This window comes from Ochotona curzoniae, unplaced genomic scaffold (assembly GCF_017591425.1).
Source record: "Ochotona curzoniae isolate NIBS_2020 unplaced genomic scaffold, NIBS_Ocur_1.0 scaffold_4683, whole genome shotgun sequence".
Taxonomy (NCBI): Eukaryota; Metazoa; Chordata; class Mammalia; order Lagomorpha; family Ochotonidae; genus Ochotona; species Ochotona curzoniae.
This window is the reverse complement of record NW_024467121.1, coordinates 21,330,300-21,346,807: the sequence shown is the minus strand read 5'-3', so window position 1 is coordinate 21,346,807 and position 16,508 is coordinate 21,330,300. Positions and strand designations below refer to the sequence as shown.

Sequence of the window (16,508 nt, the reverse complement as noted above, 5' to 3'; positions counted from 1 at the left end):
CCTAGAAAAAGCTCCTGGCAGCTGGCTGTGCCTGGTCCAGCTCTTTTGGGCTGTTGTGGCCATTTGGCGGGGGGAGGGGTGAACCAGTAGGTTGAAGGTCTTTTCTCTTTCTCTCCTCCTTTCTGTAAATCTGCTTTTCAAATAGAAATAAAGCTTTTTAGAAAATGATTTATTTTTTATTTATTTGAAAGGCAGAGTTAGAGAGCACTATCTTCCATCTGCTGGTACCCGCCTCCACACCCCAACTAAATGTCCGCAGCGTCTAGAGCTGAGCCAATCTAAAGCCATGAGCAAGCCAGGAGCTTCTTCTGGATCTCCCAAGTGAGTGCAGGGTCCCAAGGCTTTGGACTTTTCCCCTACTGCTTTCCCAGGCCATAATCAGGGAACTGGTACCCATACGGGATGCTGGCACTTGTAAGCAACATATTAACCAGTTGGTCCATTGCTTAGACAGACATGGAGTATTTTACCAAGGAGATGAAGAATAGAGCAGTGTGGTTGGAATGATGGGTTTATTTAGAGAACAGTAAGAGGCATGGTTCTGGGAACATTCTAGTGGGAAAGCATCCTTGATTTTGGTATGTCCACACTTTGTACTTTCTGAGGCAGACTTACCTATGTGATTTGATTATATGATCTGGGATATCAGGGAAGGGTAACTTTTTTGTTTTCAGCTTGGTACACTTCAGGAGCTGTGGGTCAAGCATTTATGAAAAAATTTTGTGTTAGTTCATCTCCTTTTATCAGGAAAAATACTTCAGTAGCTATTAACTATGACATCGAAGTGCCTGCCTCTCTCCTGGGACACAGAGGCAGTTCTTACATTCCTACAACAAAGTTAAAAGAGAAAGGCTCAACTTCTTTGGCCATTTCATGTAACACTTTTGCCTTCTTGTTCAGTTGTATTTCTCCTGTTGGAGAATCAAATCCTTGGTCAGGTTATAATCTGCACACATTTATGAGAATCTCTTTATTAATATTCATAGTTTTGTGAATGTGGCTTATATGTATGCTAATATAAGTAATTATAAGTTAGCCCAATCTTAATTTAATGAGGATTATGAATTATAGTTCCTGTTTTTTTATGTGGTCAGTTTTATTTGTAATTTTTATGGTTGATGTGAGTAATTATTTTTAAGATGTGCCATCATGGTGAGAGTTGTTTCACATAGCATGTTCTTTACCTCTTAAAGGGCTTTCATCAGAAGATGCTACACCTTTAATGCAAGAAAAGATACAAAGTATAGCCACTCATGCTGTTGATGATGAAGAGGTTGCTGAAGTAAATGCAAATAATCAACCTGAATCTCCAACACAAGTTCTGCAATCTTTGTTCTCACTTATACGAGGTGAAGTTGAACAGTTGGACTCAAGAGCACTGCCTCTTTGTCTTCATCAGGTACTGATTTTCAAACCTTCACCTCCAGCGTCACTGAATTAATCAAAAATCCAGTTCTCTCAGTTGATCCTGTCCTCATTTTTGGTGAATTCAAGGGGATGGTGACCCTGGATCACTGGCTAGTGGGAAAACTGACTTATTACTCACTTGTAGCCATTCCTTCACCTTGAATGACTCATAAGAATGGCCAGCTTGCTTTATTCTGTCAGTAAGTCGTACAAAAATAAGAATCAGTGTAACAAAATCTTAATAAGGATCAAGTAGGTACCACAAAGTAGGAAAGGAACAAAAATGGCTTAGTAAAGTATGTTCTTAATAAAATCCCCATGAATAAGAGAAACAGGTAAGTCAATAGTTATAGAATTCTGCAGTATGTGTTAGAGGAGGTGTTATGTTCAGCAATACAAGTGGGTGATTAATGTTGTCCCACAGGCACTAGGAAAAGAAGTAGCTCTTAAGCCAACATTTGCAGGATGATCAGATGCTCACTAAAGCTCGCAAGACAATGTGAGCTGGTGTCAGAAGAGCCAGAAATTCATGACTGGGATGCTACTGGAGGAAAAATCAGGAAGAAAAATAGAAATTGAATTTGTATAGCTGGTGACATTAATGCAAAACTTAAAAATTTGTATTTCTAGTCTGTTACGTATTTGAAAAGCAAACCTTGAGAAAGACAGAGATTCCCATCTGCTGATTCATGCCAGGGCTGGGCCAGATCAAAATTCGAAGCCAGGAAATCAGGCGGGGTTTCCCATGCGGGTTGCTGGGATCCAACCACTCCACCTTCTGTTCCCTCACAAGTACACATCAACAGGAAGCTGGGTCGGGAGCAGAACCAAGGCTTGAGTGCAGGTGCTCCAATGTGGATTCAGGCGTCCTAGGGACAGTCTAAGCTGTTAAACTAATTGCCTGTCTCTGGGAGTTGTTAATTATGGTGACAGTGCCACAAGGAACTGTGAACTTTAGAAAGCAAATTGTTTTGATGATCAGGGAGGGACTTTCAGAGACAGAGAGTCTTGGGAATAAGATGACACTGAGTCAAAGCTTTTATCGGAGAGTCTCGGGAATAAGACGCCTTTACAACTGTGAGTCAAAGCTTTGTTTTTTTTTTTTTTTCTTTAAGCAGTCTTTCAGAAAAAACTAAACCATTAGTGAACTGTTTTCTATTTTTATTTAAAATGTAAATAATTAGTATATGAGAATAGAGGAAGTTTTGCTTGTTATTTGTTTTATTTTAACCTTTTCAATGAGAATATTTTTTAATTTTTGAAAAACAGAAGGTTCTGGTGCCGCAGCATAGGGGATTACGCTGCAACATGGGACACCACCTGTATTCCATCTTGGAGTATATAGTTCAAGTCTATCTACTCTGTTGAGGTACTGATTGAGCCACCTGCTAGCACATCTGGGAAGCGGTCAATGATAGCCCAAGTACTTTGGTTCCTGCTACCCATGATAGAGATCCAAATGAAGTTTCTGGCTCCTGGCGTTGGCCTGGCCTGTCCTTGTCTGTTGTAAGCACTTGAAGAGTAATCAGTAGTGTTGTTAAGTAATTCTCCAAAGAACCTAGAGCTATAGTTATTATTAATCTTCATGCTCACAAGTGGGGAAACTAAGACTTCCTCACACAATAAGTTCCTTATAAAGCTGGAACTAGAATTTGTGTATTCCATTCAGCGCCTCTTTTTGGAAAAAGTTGGAGGAAATTTGAATACGAGTTGTATATATGTAATGACGTTGTATCAGTGAATAATTAGTTACTTAAGCGTGATAATGGCATTGTATGTTGTATAGAACAGACTTGAGTGCGGACATACATTCACAAGTATTTAGGGATAAAGTGGCATAATACCTGCAATTTACTCAAAATGGTTCCATGGTAGAAAATATGTAAGGGAGGGAAAGAAAGCAAATTTGACAAAACATCAGCAATTTACAAGTCTAAATGAAAGGCATTTAGCTATTGCTTTTACTTACTAGTCTTTGGACTCCTCTGGACATTTCAGTAAAAAGTTGAGGAAAAGGATATTTGGGAGCAGTAGGCATTTAGGCACATCCTATGTCAGTATCCCTAGGTTTGATCTCTTATTCTAGCTTCCTGCTATAAGCAGCGATGGCTGAACTAACCACTCCTGTGGATCTTACCAGTCTGGGGCAAAGCCTGGCTCCGGTCTTTGCTCCAGGCTCTTCCAGGCATTTTGGGGCACAGGGGTGGGGTGGGAGAATAGTAAATCAGTAATGGGAATACACTGTCTTTTCTCTGCTGTTCAAATTAAAATATTTTTAGGACTGAATGATTTATTTTATTTGAAAAACAGAATGACAGAGGGAAAGCCAGAAAACTGTCCACTTGTTCATTTCACAAATGCCACAACAGCCAGAATAGGGCCAGGCTGAAAAAACCAAGAGCCTGGCTCTCTACTCAGGCATCCCGTGTAGGTGATAGGAGCCTAAGTACTTCAGTAACATCTACTGCCTCCCAGGTGAGCAGGGAATCAGATTGGCAGCAAAGGTAGAACTCAGTCCCAGTTCTTCTAGTATGGGGTGTGCACATCCTAAGAGGGAGTTTAATGCACTGCACCCAATTCTCCTTCCCCCCTCAAATTTTAAATTATACAGAGGGAATATTTGGAAATAGAAAACAAAGGTAAAACTTTGAAAGACATTTTATCACTGAGTTGATGATTTATTAAAAATGGGAATGGTCTTTTCTTTTGGTAGGTATGCTTATAACAGAAGTAAATTTGCTAGAAAATCACATTTTTAAATAGGAATGTGATAATCACATCTGAAGACTATTTAATTTCTTTATGTCTCCAAATAAAATGCATTGTTAGTCCCAGGAACATATTGGTTTGCTAAATCTCGTGGATTCCGATTCTTAAATATGTCAGCACTCTGACCTCTCCTGGAAAAGGAACTTAGAGAACATAGTAGAGGTTCAAAGGTATGAGCTTTGTCTCTGCCACTAATAAGCTAAGTGGTTTCAGTTTCCTCTTCTGTAAATCTGTGGATCACTGAATGAATTACTGTATATAAAAGCATTTAACATAGTGTTTGGTACAGAGTTAAAGTCAAATAAATGCCAAACATTATAACTGTACCCTTGCTGTCACTAATTCTAAAAATGTATGTTGAAAATCAAGCCTAGAGTTAGTAAAGAAATGCTGAACGCTTCTAGAACCTACGACATCAGGGGACAGCAGCCAACTAACTAATGGCTGACTCCTCAGCCAAGGACTGCAGAATGTCCTGTCCCCTCCCAAGGGACACATGAGGGAGGGGCGGAAGTATGTTTTACTTCTTAGTGTGCCATCCTCTGCCTTTTCACCTAAAATCCGTAGTTGGTGATACTGTGTCAAGTTCTTGCTTTCTTGTTCTTACTCAGCCACACCCACATACGAACATTTATTCCACTGAAACTTTTTTTTTAAAAGTTGCAGATATATGTTACTTCACCCTGGGATGCTTGTCCTTACAAGTATCAAGAACAGATGTTGTTTTACATAACCCACAAAGTAATTATCAATCCCAAAAAATCAGATGTTGAAATGACAGTGTTATCTACTCTACAGACTCTGTACACATCGCCTCAGGTTGTCGCAAATGTTTTCTGGAACTGCTTTTCTCCTAATCCAGGATCCAGTGAAGGCTCACACTTTTTTTTTTTTAAGTTTTATTTATTTTTATTGGAAAGTCAGTTATACAAATAGGAGGAGAGACAGAGAAAGATCTTTAATCTGCTGGTTCACTCCCCAAGAGGTTATAACAGCCAGAACTGAGCCATTTTCAAACTAGGAGCCAGCAGCTTCTTCTGGGTCTCCCACATAGGTGCAGAATCCCAAGACTTTGTGTGGTCCTTGATTGCTTTCCCAGGCCACAAGCAGGGAGCTGGATGGGAAGTGGGGCTGCTAGGATTAGAACCGGCACCTAAATGGGATCCTGGCGTGTGCCACTGGTTTACTGCCCAAGTGGCTGCAACAGCTGGAGCTGAGCCAGTCCGAAACCAGGAGCCAGGAACTTCCTCCAGGTCTCCCACATGGGTGCAGGGTCCCAAAGCTTTGGGTCATTCTTGACTGCTTTTCTAGGTCATAAGCAGGGATGGGAAATAGAGCAGTCAGGACATGAACTGGTGTCCATATGGGATTCCAGTGCATGTAAGGAGAGGATTTAGTGACTAGGCTATTGTGCCAGGTTCAAAACTGTTTCTTGATGATTCATGCATCCACATCTCCCATGTGGGTAGCAGAGACCTAAGTGTCTGAGCCACCCACCACCTGCTGCTTATCCAGGGAAACTGGAATTGGGAATGGAGCCTGACCTTGAACTCGGGCTTTCATGTGTGATATAGGCATTCCCACTGGTATCTTAACTGCTGTTTCAAACCCAAGCTCCATATATTCTGTGAGTAAAAATTTTCTTATTTACCTTTGGAGTTGTTTGCTCTTGGCTTAAACAATGAAATACTTCAGGATTCAGTTCCTGAAACGCTCTCATTCTGCACTTACTTCCTGAATAATTGCTTCTAGCATTGCGGGTTTTGTCTGATTGCTTTCCCAAACATCATCCAGACTTGACTGGCCAACTGCCGGAGAGTTCTAATGGGCATTTCCAATTAAGTCTCTAAAACTTAACCTTGATCTTTCTGCTAAGTGCGCCTCTCTGCTAGTCTTCTCTCTGTGGCCAGTATCATGACTTGTCTTGCTCAAGTTGCTAGAGAGATACTTTTTATAGGGCAAATATTCGGTAAATTTATTTTTCAAGCTACGCTTTCTCCTGGAAATGTGAATTTACTTTTACAGAACTTTGTATCATGACCATAAGGTTCCTTTATGGCATTAGAACTACCATAGAAACCAAAAACGAGTTGAAAATGACGTTGCTGCAGTGCCAGAAAATTTGGTTTCGTAATCGGAGTGGACCCTATTACAACCTCTGAAATAAGAGCTATTTATAAATAACTCTGTGGCAAGGGTGAGCAAAATGGCTTTGAAAAACCAGAAACTTTACATGAATGGGCAACCTGAAATTATTTCATACATTAAAGGGAAACTATAAAGTGCCATTGATTTTTCCACTCAAAGTTTATAGTTGAAATGTTCTTGATTCCTTTTAGATGTGACCTGGTGTTTTCCTGGTGTACTGGCTCCTAAAAACTGTGTTCAGTAATGTCCATCCTGTCGGTGGCTGGAAATAGACCACGATAGGAATATTTCTCTGCAACAGTCTGTAACTAACCACTAAATAATTGTCAGCATTCTACTGGTTGACCATTATATAAAATTCTTATTTTGTAGACTGAAAAAAGAAGGTTGTATATTAGCAATTTGATTAGGTTCAAATAGGTAATTCTGTAACATTGTCAGAACAGTGAGCTGGTAAAGGACGATCAGAATCCAGTATGAAATCCAACTTTAGAAGAAATTGAAATTTTGCGTAGATAAGACAATCAAGTCATCTGCATTGCTTACAGAAATATGTCAGATCTATAGCATGGCTTCTGTGTAATGTATTTATCCATTTTCCTGTAAAAATGTTACTTTGGAGTAGATGTTTAGCATAGCAAGTACAATACCCCTTGGGAGATCTGCATTGTATGTCAGCACTGATAAATCCCTGGCCTTACTCTTGATTCTGGCTTCCTGCTAACTGGTAACCTGGAGGACTGCATGTGGTGACCTCAAATCCTGGAGCCATGCACCCACTAGGAGATGTGGATTGAGCTCCCAAATCCTATGCCCAGCCCAGCCCTGACTGTTGTGGTGGGTTCGGCAGTGGATTGTCAGAAGATCAGTCTTTCTCCCCCTCTGCTTCTCTGTTTCTTCCTTTCAAAGAAAATGAAAATGAATACATTTTATAATATGGTTTCCACTGGTGGGGTTGGGAGAAGCCGTTTCTTTTTCTTGCCAGTTTATAGGTTTGACAAGTACCTTATTACTATTGCATTGGCAGTAACCAGGAAAATGGAAATAATGTCTAGGAATAGAACAGCTTTTTTTGGGAGGGAGGGCCGCTAGAGATCTACTGTGAAGCTATGGAAACTTTGAATTTAAAGAGAGCTTGTCAAATGACAAGCCTTAACTGGAAGCAGTTCCTAAGTCTTTGAACTCTACCTAGATTTCTTTACACTGTGCAGCACTTCGTACATATTCTAAACATCATTATTTAACTGTTAACACTTGGCCTAACCTTTTCGTAAACACACAGAGCTAAAAAGTCACAGTCACGAGATCGTCTGTCCTTGGTTTGTGAAATAGGTATGAAATCAATGAAGTGTTAAGGTTTTACATGCTATGTATGACATATTGCTACTTTATAATTTATGATAAATGTTTATTTTTTCACCCCTGCTGTACCTTTTTAAAGTCTATGACATTTTCTTCATTCTTTAGAGATTCTTACTTCTCTTTTTAAGATTTACCTATTTTATTGGAAAAGTAGATTTACAAGATACAAGAAAGATCTTCTATCTATTGGATTACTCCCAAGTGACTGCAACAGCCAGAGCTGAGCTAATCTGAAACCAGGAGCCAGGAGTTTCTTCTGGGTCTCTCACGTGGGTGCAGTGTGCCAAGGCTTTGGGCCGTCCTCAACTGCCTTCCCAGGCCACAAGCAGGGAGCTGGATGAAAGTGGAGCAGTCAGGACACAACCCGGTGCCCATGTGGGATCCTAGTACATGCAAGACAAGGATTGTAGCCACTGAGCCATCACGCCAGGCCTGAGAATCTTACTTCTAAAGTCTAATGTGTTAAAGATTTGAATTGGCGTAGAACAGGAAAAATGAAATTGTAGAGATAAAAAGATGTCTGTGTTTGCCTAGTTTGAGATGCATGACTTCAGAATTTGTTCCATGCTCAAAATCAAATTCATTCTGAATTGTTGATGATAGCTAGTCTTTTCAGTTTGATGCAGAGATAGTTTCAAGGTGGTGATTAATTTCTTCCAGATTTACTTGTCATCTAAATGTTAATTTTATTTCCTTTGTTTTGTCTTTGTTTTTAACAGATAGCAGAGTCCTACTTTCAGGAGGAGGACTGTATCCTTTTTTTAATTACGGGAAGACCAAAATGTGTACAGTTTCCATCCTATTGTAGCACTAAACAAATTCAGCCTTCTGTAAAAGCTCTAATTGTACCAAAACTAAATTGCTTAAAAATGAAATTTAAAATGTCTTAAATTTTCATTATTTTGAATTAAACATATACACAAGTCAAGTAATATTCATGTAGTGAGGAATGTCAAGTTGATTAAAGCTATGGAGGGAAAACTAATTATTCACTAGAGAAAGCACAGTAAATGTTGTCACCTAAGACCACCTATTACTTTTGTGTAGAAAAGATTGCTCTAATTTTTAAAATTTCTTCTTTTGAAAGTTGGTTTTTTCGTGGGGGATTTGACCTAGTGAATGCTATCTAGAAAGAATGTATTATCAGTATGTGTGTTTCCCATTTGTGTCACTTACTTCCCTAATGTTGTTGATTTTCAACACACTTCTGACCAGACTGAGGGATAAGCTTCTTGGAAAGGCGGACTTTTTAAAAAAAAAGTATTTTATTTTGCTTTATTTTATTCCTGATTGGAAATTCAGATATACACAGAGGAAGAGAGACAGAGAGGAAGATCTTCTGTCTGCTGGTTCACTCTCTAAGTGGCCAAAATGGCCAGACCTGAGCCTATCTGAAGCCAGGAGCTAGGAGCCTCTTCTGGGTCTCCCACGTAGGTGCAGGGTCCCAAGGCTTTGGACCATCCTCAGTTGCTTTCCCAGGCCACAAGCAGGGAGCTGGATGGGAAGTGGGTCCGCTGGATGCAAACCAGTGCCCATATAGGATCCCGATGTGTGCAAGGCGAAAGCCCTAGTGGCTAGACTACCATGCTGGACCTGAAAGGCAGATTTATAATACTTAGCATCCAATCTACTGGGAGGGACAGGGACACAGTTCAGACCTACAAATCTAAACTGACCAAATTGTTCAGATAATTATTCAGTCAGGTTTGAGGAACATTTGGTATGCTTTTAGATTGTGGGTGAGTAGAGTGGAAGAACCATTCCTGCTTCTTTTATACGTCTTTGTGATCCCAGGGATCTTGAGGTCTGCATGTGACAGGGAGATCTGAACTCTACTGAGTGTTCATCGAAAAGACAAGGTGCTAAACTCTCTTTCTGTATCAGCATTTAGAACATCACCTCAAAAGAAGACAAGCATTTGGACCGTGCATCTTTATCTTAGAAGGTGTAGTAAATATATGAGACGGATGAGAAGACAAAAGCTCACAAGTAAATCTGCCCCCCAAAATGGAATCCCATGATTATGAAAATCCCTGTATTGAGTTAATTCTATTTTTTCCCTGAGATCTATAATAGTTTTTTTGTTCAGTCACTATTTTAAAATGTGATCCTGTGATTTTGGAGGAGGGGGAAAGAGCAGTATATAGGTTCTAGGATTCCATTTGGACCCCATTCCAATTTAGTTATCTTTCATTGAGTCTTCTAGAAATGTACCAGCAATCAGGCATTCTTTGAACAGTAAAACATTCTTTTAGTTTCTGGCAGTATGAAATTGTAAGTAGCTACTCCAGTAATACACTATATTAAAAATAACCTACTTTGAAACAGTACTCCAACTGTGCTTGAATTTAAAAATATTTAGAGAACTCTTCATTTTTGGCAAGTTGAAAATTTCTTAACTTCTGTTGACTATTATTTTTCAAATATAGGACAGTTAAGATGCTGATATCCCATGTTGGAGTACCTGGGTTCAATATCCAGTTCTGGCTCTTGACTGGCTTCCTGCTGATGCAGGCCCTGGAAGGCAGTGACTTCAGAGCAGATAAACCTGCCTTCCTTACTGGTTCTCAGTTCTTGGCTTTGACCTAGCCCACACTTAGCTTTTGAAGGCATTTGAGGAATGAACCCATGTTTTCTGGCTCAATTAAGTGTATCCCCGCTCCCCAGCTCTTTACATCCCCTAAATTAAAAATTGAGATCATTTGGCATTCTATCTTCCTTAAATTTTCTGTGCAGATGAGAAAGCCATGAAATTCATTCAACTTGAACGATTATATCATGAGCAGTTGCTTGCAAATCTTTCTGCCATTCAAGAACAGTGGGGTGAGTAGAGACTAACACAGAATGTGGAATTATCAGGTTAATGTGGAATTAACCTAACAAATTGCTATGTAGGAAATTAATGTATTTGGCTTGATTTTATAAAACAAGTAAATGTCTCAACAATAAAGGTAATGCTGCAGAGAACATATGTTTATCAGTTGTCTCTCATTGTGAGAAAATATTTTTATTTTGCTTTTCATGTCAGTGCCAAGGAAAGAACAGTTGGATTTGTTTGCATTTCTTCTGATGACCTTCCATGACCCACAATCTAATTTAATCTCTCCAATGACATTTACTTGTGATGAAAAGTAACCATTTAATTTCGTGTTAATTTATTTTAGTTATTTATGGAAGATAATTTTACCTTCTAATCCTTATCAGTAGTGTCAGTTAACTACTTTTCCCTGCCAAATGTGTTTTGTAAAGGCAGTGACTAACAGATATTTTAAATTTAGAAACAAAATGGAAAACCGTACAACCACATGCAATCACATCTCTAAGGAATTCAGAGAAGGCATTTAATGGTGAAGATTTTGAACGGCTTACTAAGTTTTGCACAACACATCAAGAGTAAGTATATCAGAATATGATTAGTATCAGTTGGAGTAAAATATTGAAAGATGGTGTTGAATATTTCAGATGCAAGATGTATTTGTTACTGTTTTCAAATGGAAGAATTTAAATAGGTGTAATAAGATTATTAGGTTCTTTTTTCAGGTTTATCTCTTATGCTAAACTCAGTAAAAGATTGACTTTTATAGAAATACAAAAGATTCTTCTAATTTTAAAAGCTAACAATTTTGATCCTTTTTTGGTTCAGATAGCAGCTAATTCAGATGGACAGAATCACGTATGCAAATGTTTTTATTCTAGTTACTTGTCAGTGTTAAGTGTTTGCATAGTTTAATCAAAGCATTAGAGTGCTCTAATGCTGGAAAACATACTGCACTATTTAATCAAAATATCTCAGAAGAAAAGCTCCATTTACCAGATAATTATCCAGTTGCCTGATGTATATTAAGGAACTGGATCCTTTTAGGATAAATTATTGTGATAATAAAGTGCTTTGAAAAGTGCTTTTAAAAAGTCATTGACCTAAAGCTGAAAACAAGGAGGTATGAAAATGCTTAAAGTTGAATTTTAATTTTTTTTTATTTCAGACATGAGTCTTCAAAATACAGGTTAAAATACTATGTTTTGTGTTCGCTTCGACAGCACATATGCTAAAATTGGAATGAACACTCTCCTTTTCTCTCAGACTAATGAAGTGTACACTAAAGCTCTCTCTCTTTTTTTTTTCATGTCACTAGGCACATTGTTTTAGTAGAAAATTATTCTGTTAAGAAATTATTTTGTTAGGTTATGATTTGGAAAACTGATAACAAATATTTCCCAAGCCAACCACTTTATGTTCTTAGAACCTGAGGTGGGTAGAAGAGATCTAGTAGTACACAAGATATAACACATGTTGTTTCATAGGAATCACTTTTATCTACATTTGTAGTAGGAGAGGAAACATAAAGAAGTTGATTTAAGAAACAATGATGTGGTAGAAAGAAAAGTTAACAGGGTAAAGAGAATGACCGATTGATAAAAGAAGGATTCTCAGAGAGAAATTTTGGGCTAACACTTGAAATATTAAGGAATTAGATATGCTGAAATGTGGAAAAGAAAAAAACATTCCCATTGAAGGAAAAAGCTAATTTAGAACTCTATGAAGTAGAAAGCGCCTGGAAATAACAGAGGGCCGATGGTTTTGTTGGAATGAACAGAAAAGAAAATTGATAGGAGTTAATAACCAAACGTTAGATAGATGCTAGAACACCCTAAGACTAGATAATTATATACGTTTTTTTAAAGATTGATTTTATTTTTTTATAGCAAAGTCAGATATACAGAGAGGAGGAGAGACAGAGAGGAAGATCTTCTGTCCAATGATTCACTCCCCAACCAGTTGCAATGGCTGGAGCTGAGCTGATCCGAAGACAGGAGCCTGAAGTTTCATCCAGGTTTCCCACATGGGTGCAGGAACCCAAGACTTTCCCAGGCCACAAGCAGGGAGCTGGATGGGAAGCGGGGCTGCCAAGATTAGAACCAGCGCCTAAATGGGATCCCAGTGTGTTCCAGGCGAGGACTTGAGCTGCTAGGCCAGCACGCCGAGAACTAAAGCTCTCTTAATGGAACTGTGCCGTATAGTTGTTACTGAGCTCATACAGTAGACAGAAAATTTGCTTTTGGATTTTCCCTTTGTGGAGACCAGCCTTTGAACAATAATTCCAGGTTCAGAGGCCTGTTATGAGTCACTTTGAACCTCAGAAATAGCATTTTTTTAGAAATTTGCATGTTTAACCTCATTTCTTAGCATTTAAATGGCTAAGCTTTCAATTTTGTATCATTATGAAATAATGGAATTTTTGAAAACAGAAATCATTTTTCTTAGTTTCAGAATATTTAAGGCAGTGCATGGGCATTGTGAGTCAGCATGTTAAGTCACCATTTGAGATTCCTTGTGTGCTGCCAGTCCACTTGCTCGGAGGACGCAGACAGCGGTTCAAACACTTGATTCCCAACAACCCACGTGGGAGACCTGGATGGAGTTTCTGGCTCCTGACATCAGCCTGGCCCAGGCCTGGCTGCTGCAGGGATTTGAGGAGTAAACTAGCAGATGGAAGATTCATCTCTTTTTCTCTCTCTCTGTTCCCTTTATGAAAAAATATTTGATACAGATACCTCTCCTGTCCTTCCCATGAAACTAATACTTTCTTAATATGTTAACAGTGATGTAGTTATTTAGCCAGTAAATACATATTACTTTTAATATTAGTATAGTCTCTATGCTGTAAAATTTGGATAATTTATCCCAAATAATTACTGTGAAATTTAGACTTAAATTTTTTTTTGATTCTTACATTATCTCAAAGTATAGGAGGTTGATTAACCTTTTGTATGCATACGTGTCTAACTCCCACTCTGAATAAGTTAGTGTCGCAGCCCCTGATGAGGCCCCTCTGAGATTTACAATGTCTCCCTGTTCGTGTTAATGACACCATACAGAATATAGATTTTTGTATCTAGCTTCTTGTACCCGTCATCATGTTTGCGTTAGAGATTGTTGCACTTAAGTGTAGTTTGATCTTTTTTATTGCTCTGCAGATTTGTTATATGACTGTGCAGCAGTTTATCCATTCTGTTGCTAATAGTCAGTGGTTCCTGATTTTTTAAATGTTGCTAATAAAGTGATTGAACAGTTCTGTGCATGCTTTTGCTGGATTTTTATGTTCCTTTATTTTGATATTCTTCAGAATCTAGTATTTAAAAGTTACTTTCTGTTATCTCATTCTATGCATGATTCCATTTAAATTTTCATCTACCATAATCTATTTTAGACTCCAGTAACATAAAATGAAGTTTGCAAAAAAAAAAAAAAAGAAATACACATGTCTGTGAAGGGTTTTAAATACACAATTGGCAGAAGTTTAGCATCTTTTTTGTTCCGTTATTTCAGCATTTGTAGCTTCTTTGAGGGTTGGTTACCTACGGAGACTAGCACATCACGTAGCTGCACTTTGAACCATGTGAGCAGTGTAGTGTTTCAGCCGGGGAAGTCCTCAGTGCTGATATTAGAATCCTGGCGAGCAGTATTTTTTTATAGCCATTTCAGTGACGTTTATTTGGAAGTTTATCACTGCTGTCATTCCTTAAAATTTTCTTCTTTTTTTTTTCCCCCACAGTCCTCTTTTAACCAAACATAAGGTAAGATATTGTTTCTTGTGAAAATATTTATAGAATAGTATTAGTGACAGTATGTTTGGCTGTTTAGAGCAAAATAATCTTTTTTTATTTTTTTAACTTTCTAAATTCATGTGTTTGTAAAAAGATTGATTTTTTTCCCCCGTATTTTAGATAGCAGCTGTGGAAAGATCCTTGCGAAAAAGAAGCTTTCCTCAGTTAATAGCCTCCAAAGAACCGAAGGAGAGAGGAACCGCAACCGGAGACTCAGGTGTGTTTGTAGATTGAGCTACAACAACCCACCCTGTGGTCTTTTACTGCATGCTCAATTGCTGTGAAGGATTTCTTTTCCCATTTACACTTTAATACATAACTCTCACCTAGAAAAAATTTGTTTTGTGCTTCCTCCTTATTTCCATAGTAGTAGATACTATAAAATACCTAAATTCTTACAAAAGCATAAAATTATTTCAGAATTTTTAATAGTTAGTACAGTGTGAAAAGTAGCTAACACTATGAGAAGTTTTTGCAAAATGCTCTGGAATAGGCAGTTTTAGTATAACTACACATTCTTTTATGTGGACTTTATAAGAAATTTGTTGTTTCAAAGCTCTGTATCTTGTTCATTTATCTATATCAACCTATTCTGTCTCCTCTGTTGATGACCTTATTGATGACTTTTTTTTAAGATTTATTTATTTTTATTACAAAGTCAGATATACAGAGAGGAGGAGAAACAGAGAGGAAAATCTTCCATCTGATGGTTCACTCCCCAAGTGAGCACAATAGCTGGAGCTGAGCCAATCCGAAACCAGGAGCCAGGAGCTTCTTCTGGGTTTCCTATGTGGTACAGGGTCCCAAGGCTGCTGTCCCTGGCCACAGGCAGGGAGCTAGATGGAAAGTGGAGCTGCCGGGATTAGAACCAGTGCCCATATGGGATCCCAGTGCATTCAAGGCAAGGATTTTTTAACCACTATGCTATTGCACCGGGCCCATTGATGACTTTTTACAGTTCTGCCATCTTGCTGCATGTGATGAAAGGCTATTAGAGTGCCCACATCCCGTATCAAAGTGCCAGTTTGAGTCCTAGCCACTCTACTTCTAATATAGCTTCCTACTAATGTGCTAAGGATGCAACACATGAGGGCCCAAATGCATGGACCCTTACTACCCATGTGGGAGACCAGGATGGAATCCCTGGCTCTTGGCTTCAGCCCTGGTTGTTGCAGCCATTTGAAGAATGAGCCAGTGGTTGGAAGATTTTCTCTCTCTCTCTCTCTCTCTCTCTTTATATACATATACATATATCTATATATATATATATATTCACACACACACACACACACACACTTTGTCCCTCTCTCCCCCATCACTTTACCCCTTAAAGTAGATGAAAGCAAATGAGTAAGCATTTTAAAAAACATTTTTAGAAATTTTTCTGTAAATGCAGAGTGTTCATCATAAAAATTTCAGGACAAAATAATGTTCCCAGGTAGTTTTTGATTTTTTTCCCTGATGGCTGATTTCATATTTCTGGATCTGATACTAAAGAGAAAGTACCAGGTGTTTCAGATGAGTCACTCAAAAGATACAGGATGGTGGTGCTGCTATCATTTTATACCTTCTATTCTTTACCAAGTACTTTTTGTTTGTTTCTTAGAATCTGTTAGTTTTTCTTGGGAAGCAAGATGAAGACATTGCCTTTCCCGCTATTTTTACATTAGAATTAGAGTAAATAAGCCTCTCATAATAACATACCAAAGGAGGAAAGCATAAAATGGCCACTTTGTTTGAATGTGGGTGTGTTTCCACATTGTGTATATTAGAGGGAAAAAAAGCTATTTCTTTGAATTTTAAACTTAGAATTTGTTTGTACCTAGCACTAGCTTGGCACTATTCCAGCCTTACCTCTGCTGGGAGTCACATGGTGTGCACACATGGGGAAACTGAGGCACCAAGTTTCACTCTCTTACTTGGTTCTTTGCTTTGCAACGAGAACTTCTGGTCCTAATGAAGCACAGCGCATGCCTGCTTGGTCAGTCACATGCACTAGCAGGGCTTCAGCAACCCTCACATCCCACTGATCACCTGCTTAGGAGGAAATGAACTGAATGCTGAAGGAAGAATTCTTGCCAGAGTTGGAGAGAAGTCAAGAGCAAAGCTGATTCCGTGGGAGTCAGCTTTTCATCTCTATCACATATACTGAGGGAAGCTGCTTATGAGGTTTATTTTAGGTCATGGTTGTCATGGTTTTGGAGGTTCACAGTCCA

General features: G+C 38.6%; 1 protein-coding gene across 3 annotated transcripts in view; it reads left to right on the top strand.

Annotated features, from left to right (window-relative positions):
- The window catches only part of CNST (consortin, connexin sorting protein), a 78,165-nt gene that overhangs the window by 43,538 nt on the left and 18,119 nt on the right, over positions 1-16,508 (top strand). For all 3 annotated transcript variants that reach the window (XM_040968269.1, XM_040968270.1, XM_040968267.1), the window contains exons 3-8: positions 1,194-1,399; positions 8,406-8,436; positions 10,423-10,509; positions 10,965-11,079; positions 14,241-14,262; positions 14,413-14,509. In XM_040968269.1, coding sequence (XP_040824203.1) covers positions 1,194-1,399; positions 8,406-8,436; positions 10,423-10,509; positions 10,965-11,079; positions 14,241-14,262; positions 14,413-14,509 — 558 coding nt within the window. The remainder of the gene's footprint in view (positions 1-1,193; positions 1,400-8,405; positions 8,437-10,422; positions 10,510-10,964; positions 11,080-14,240; positions 14,263-14,412; positions 14,510-16,508) is intronic.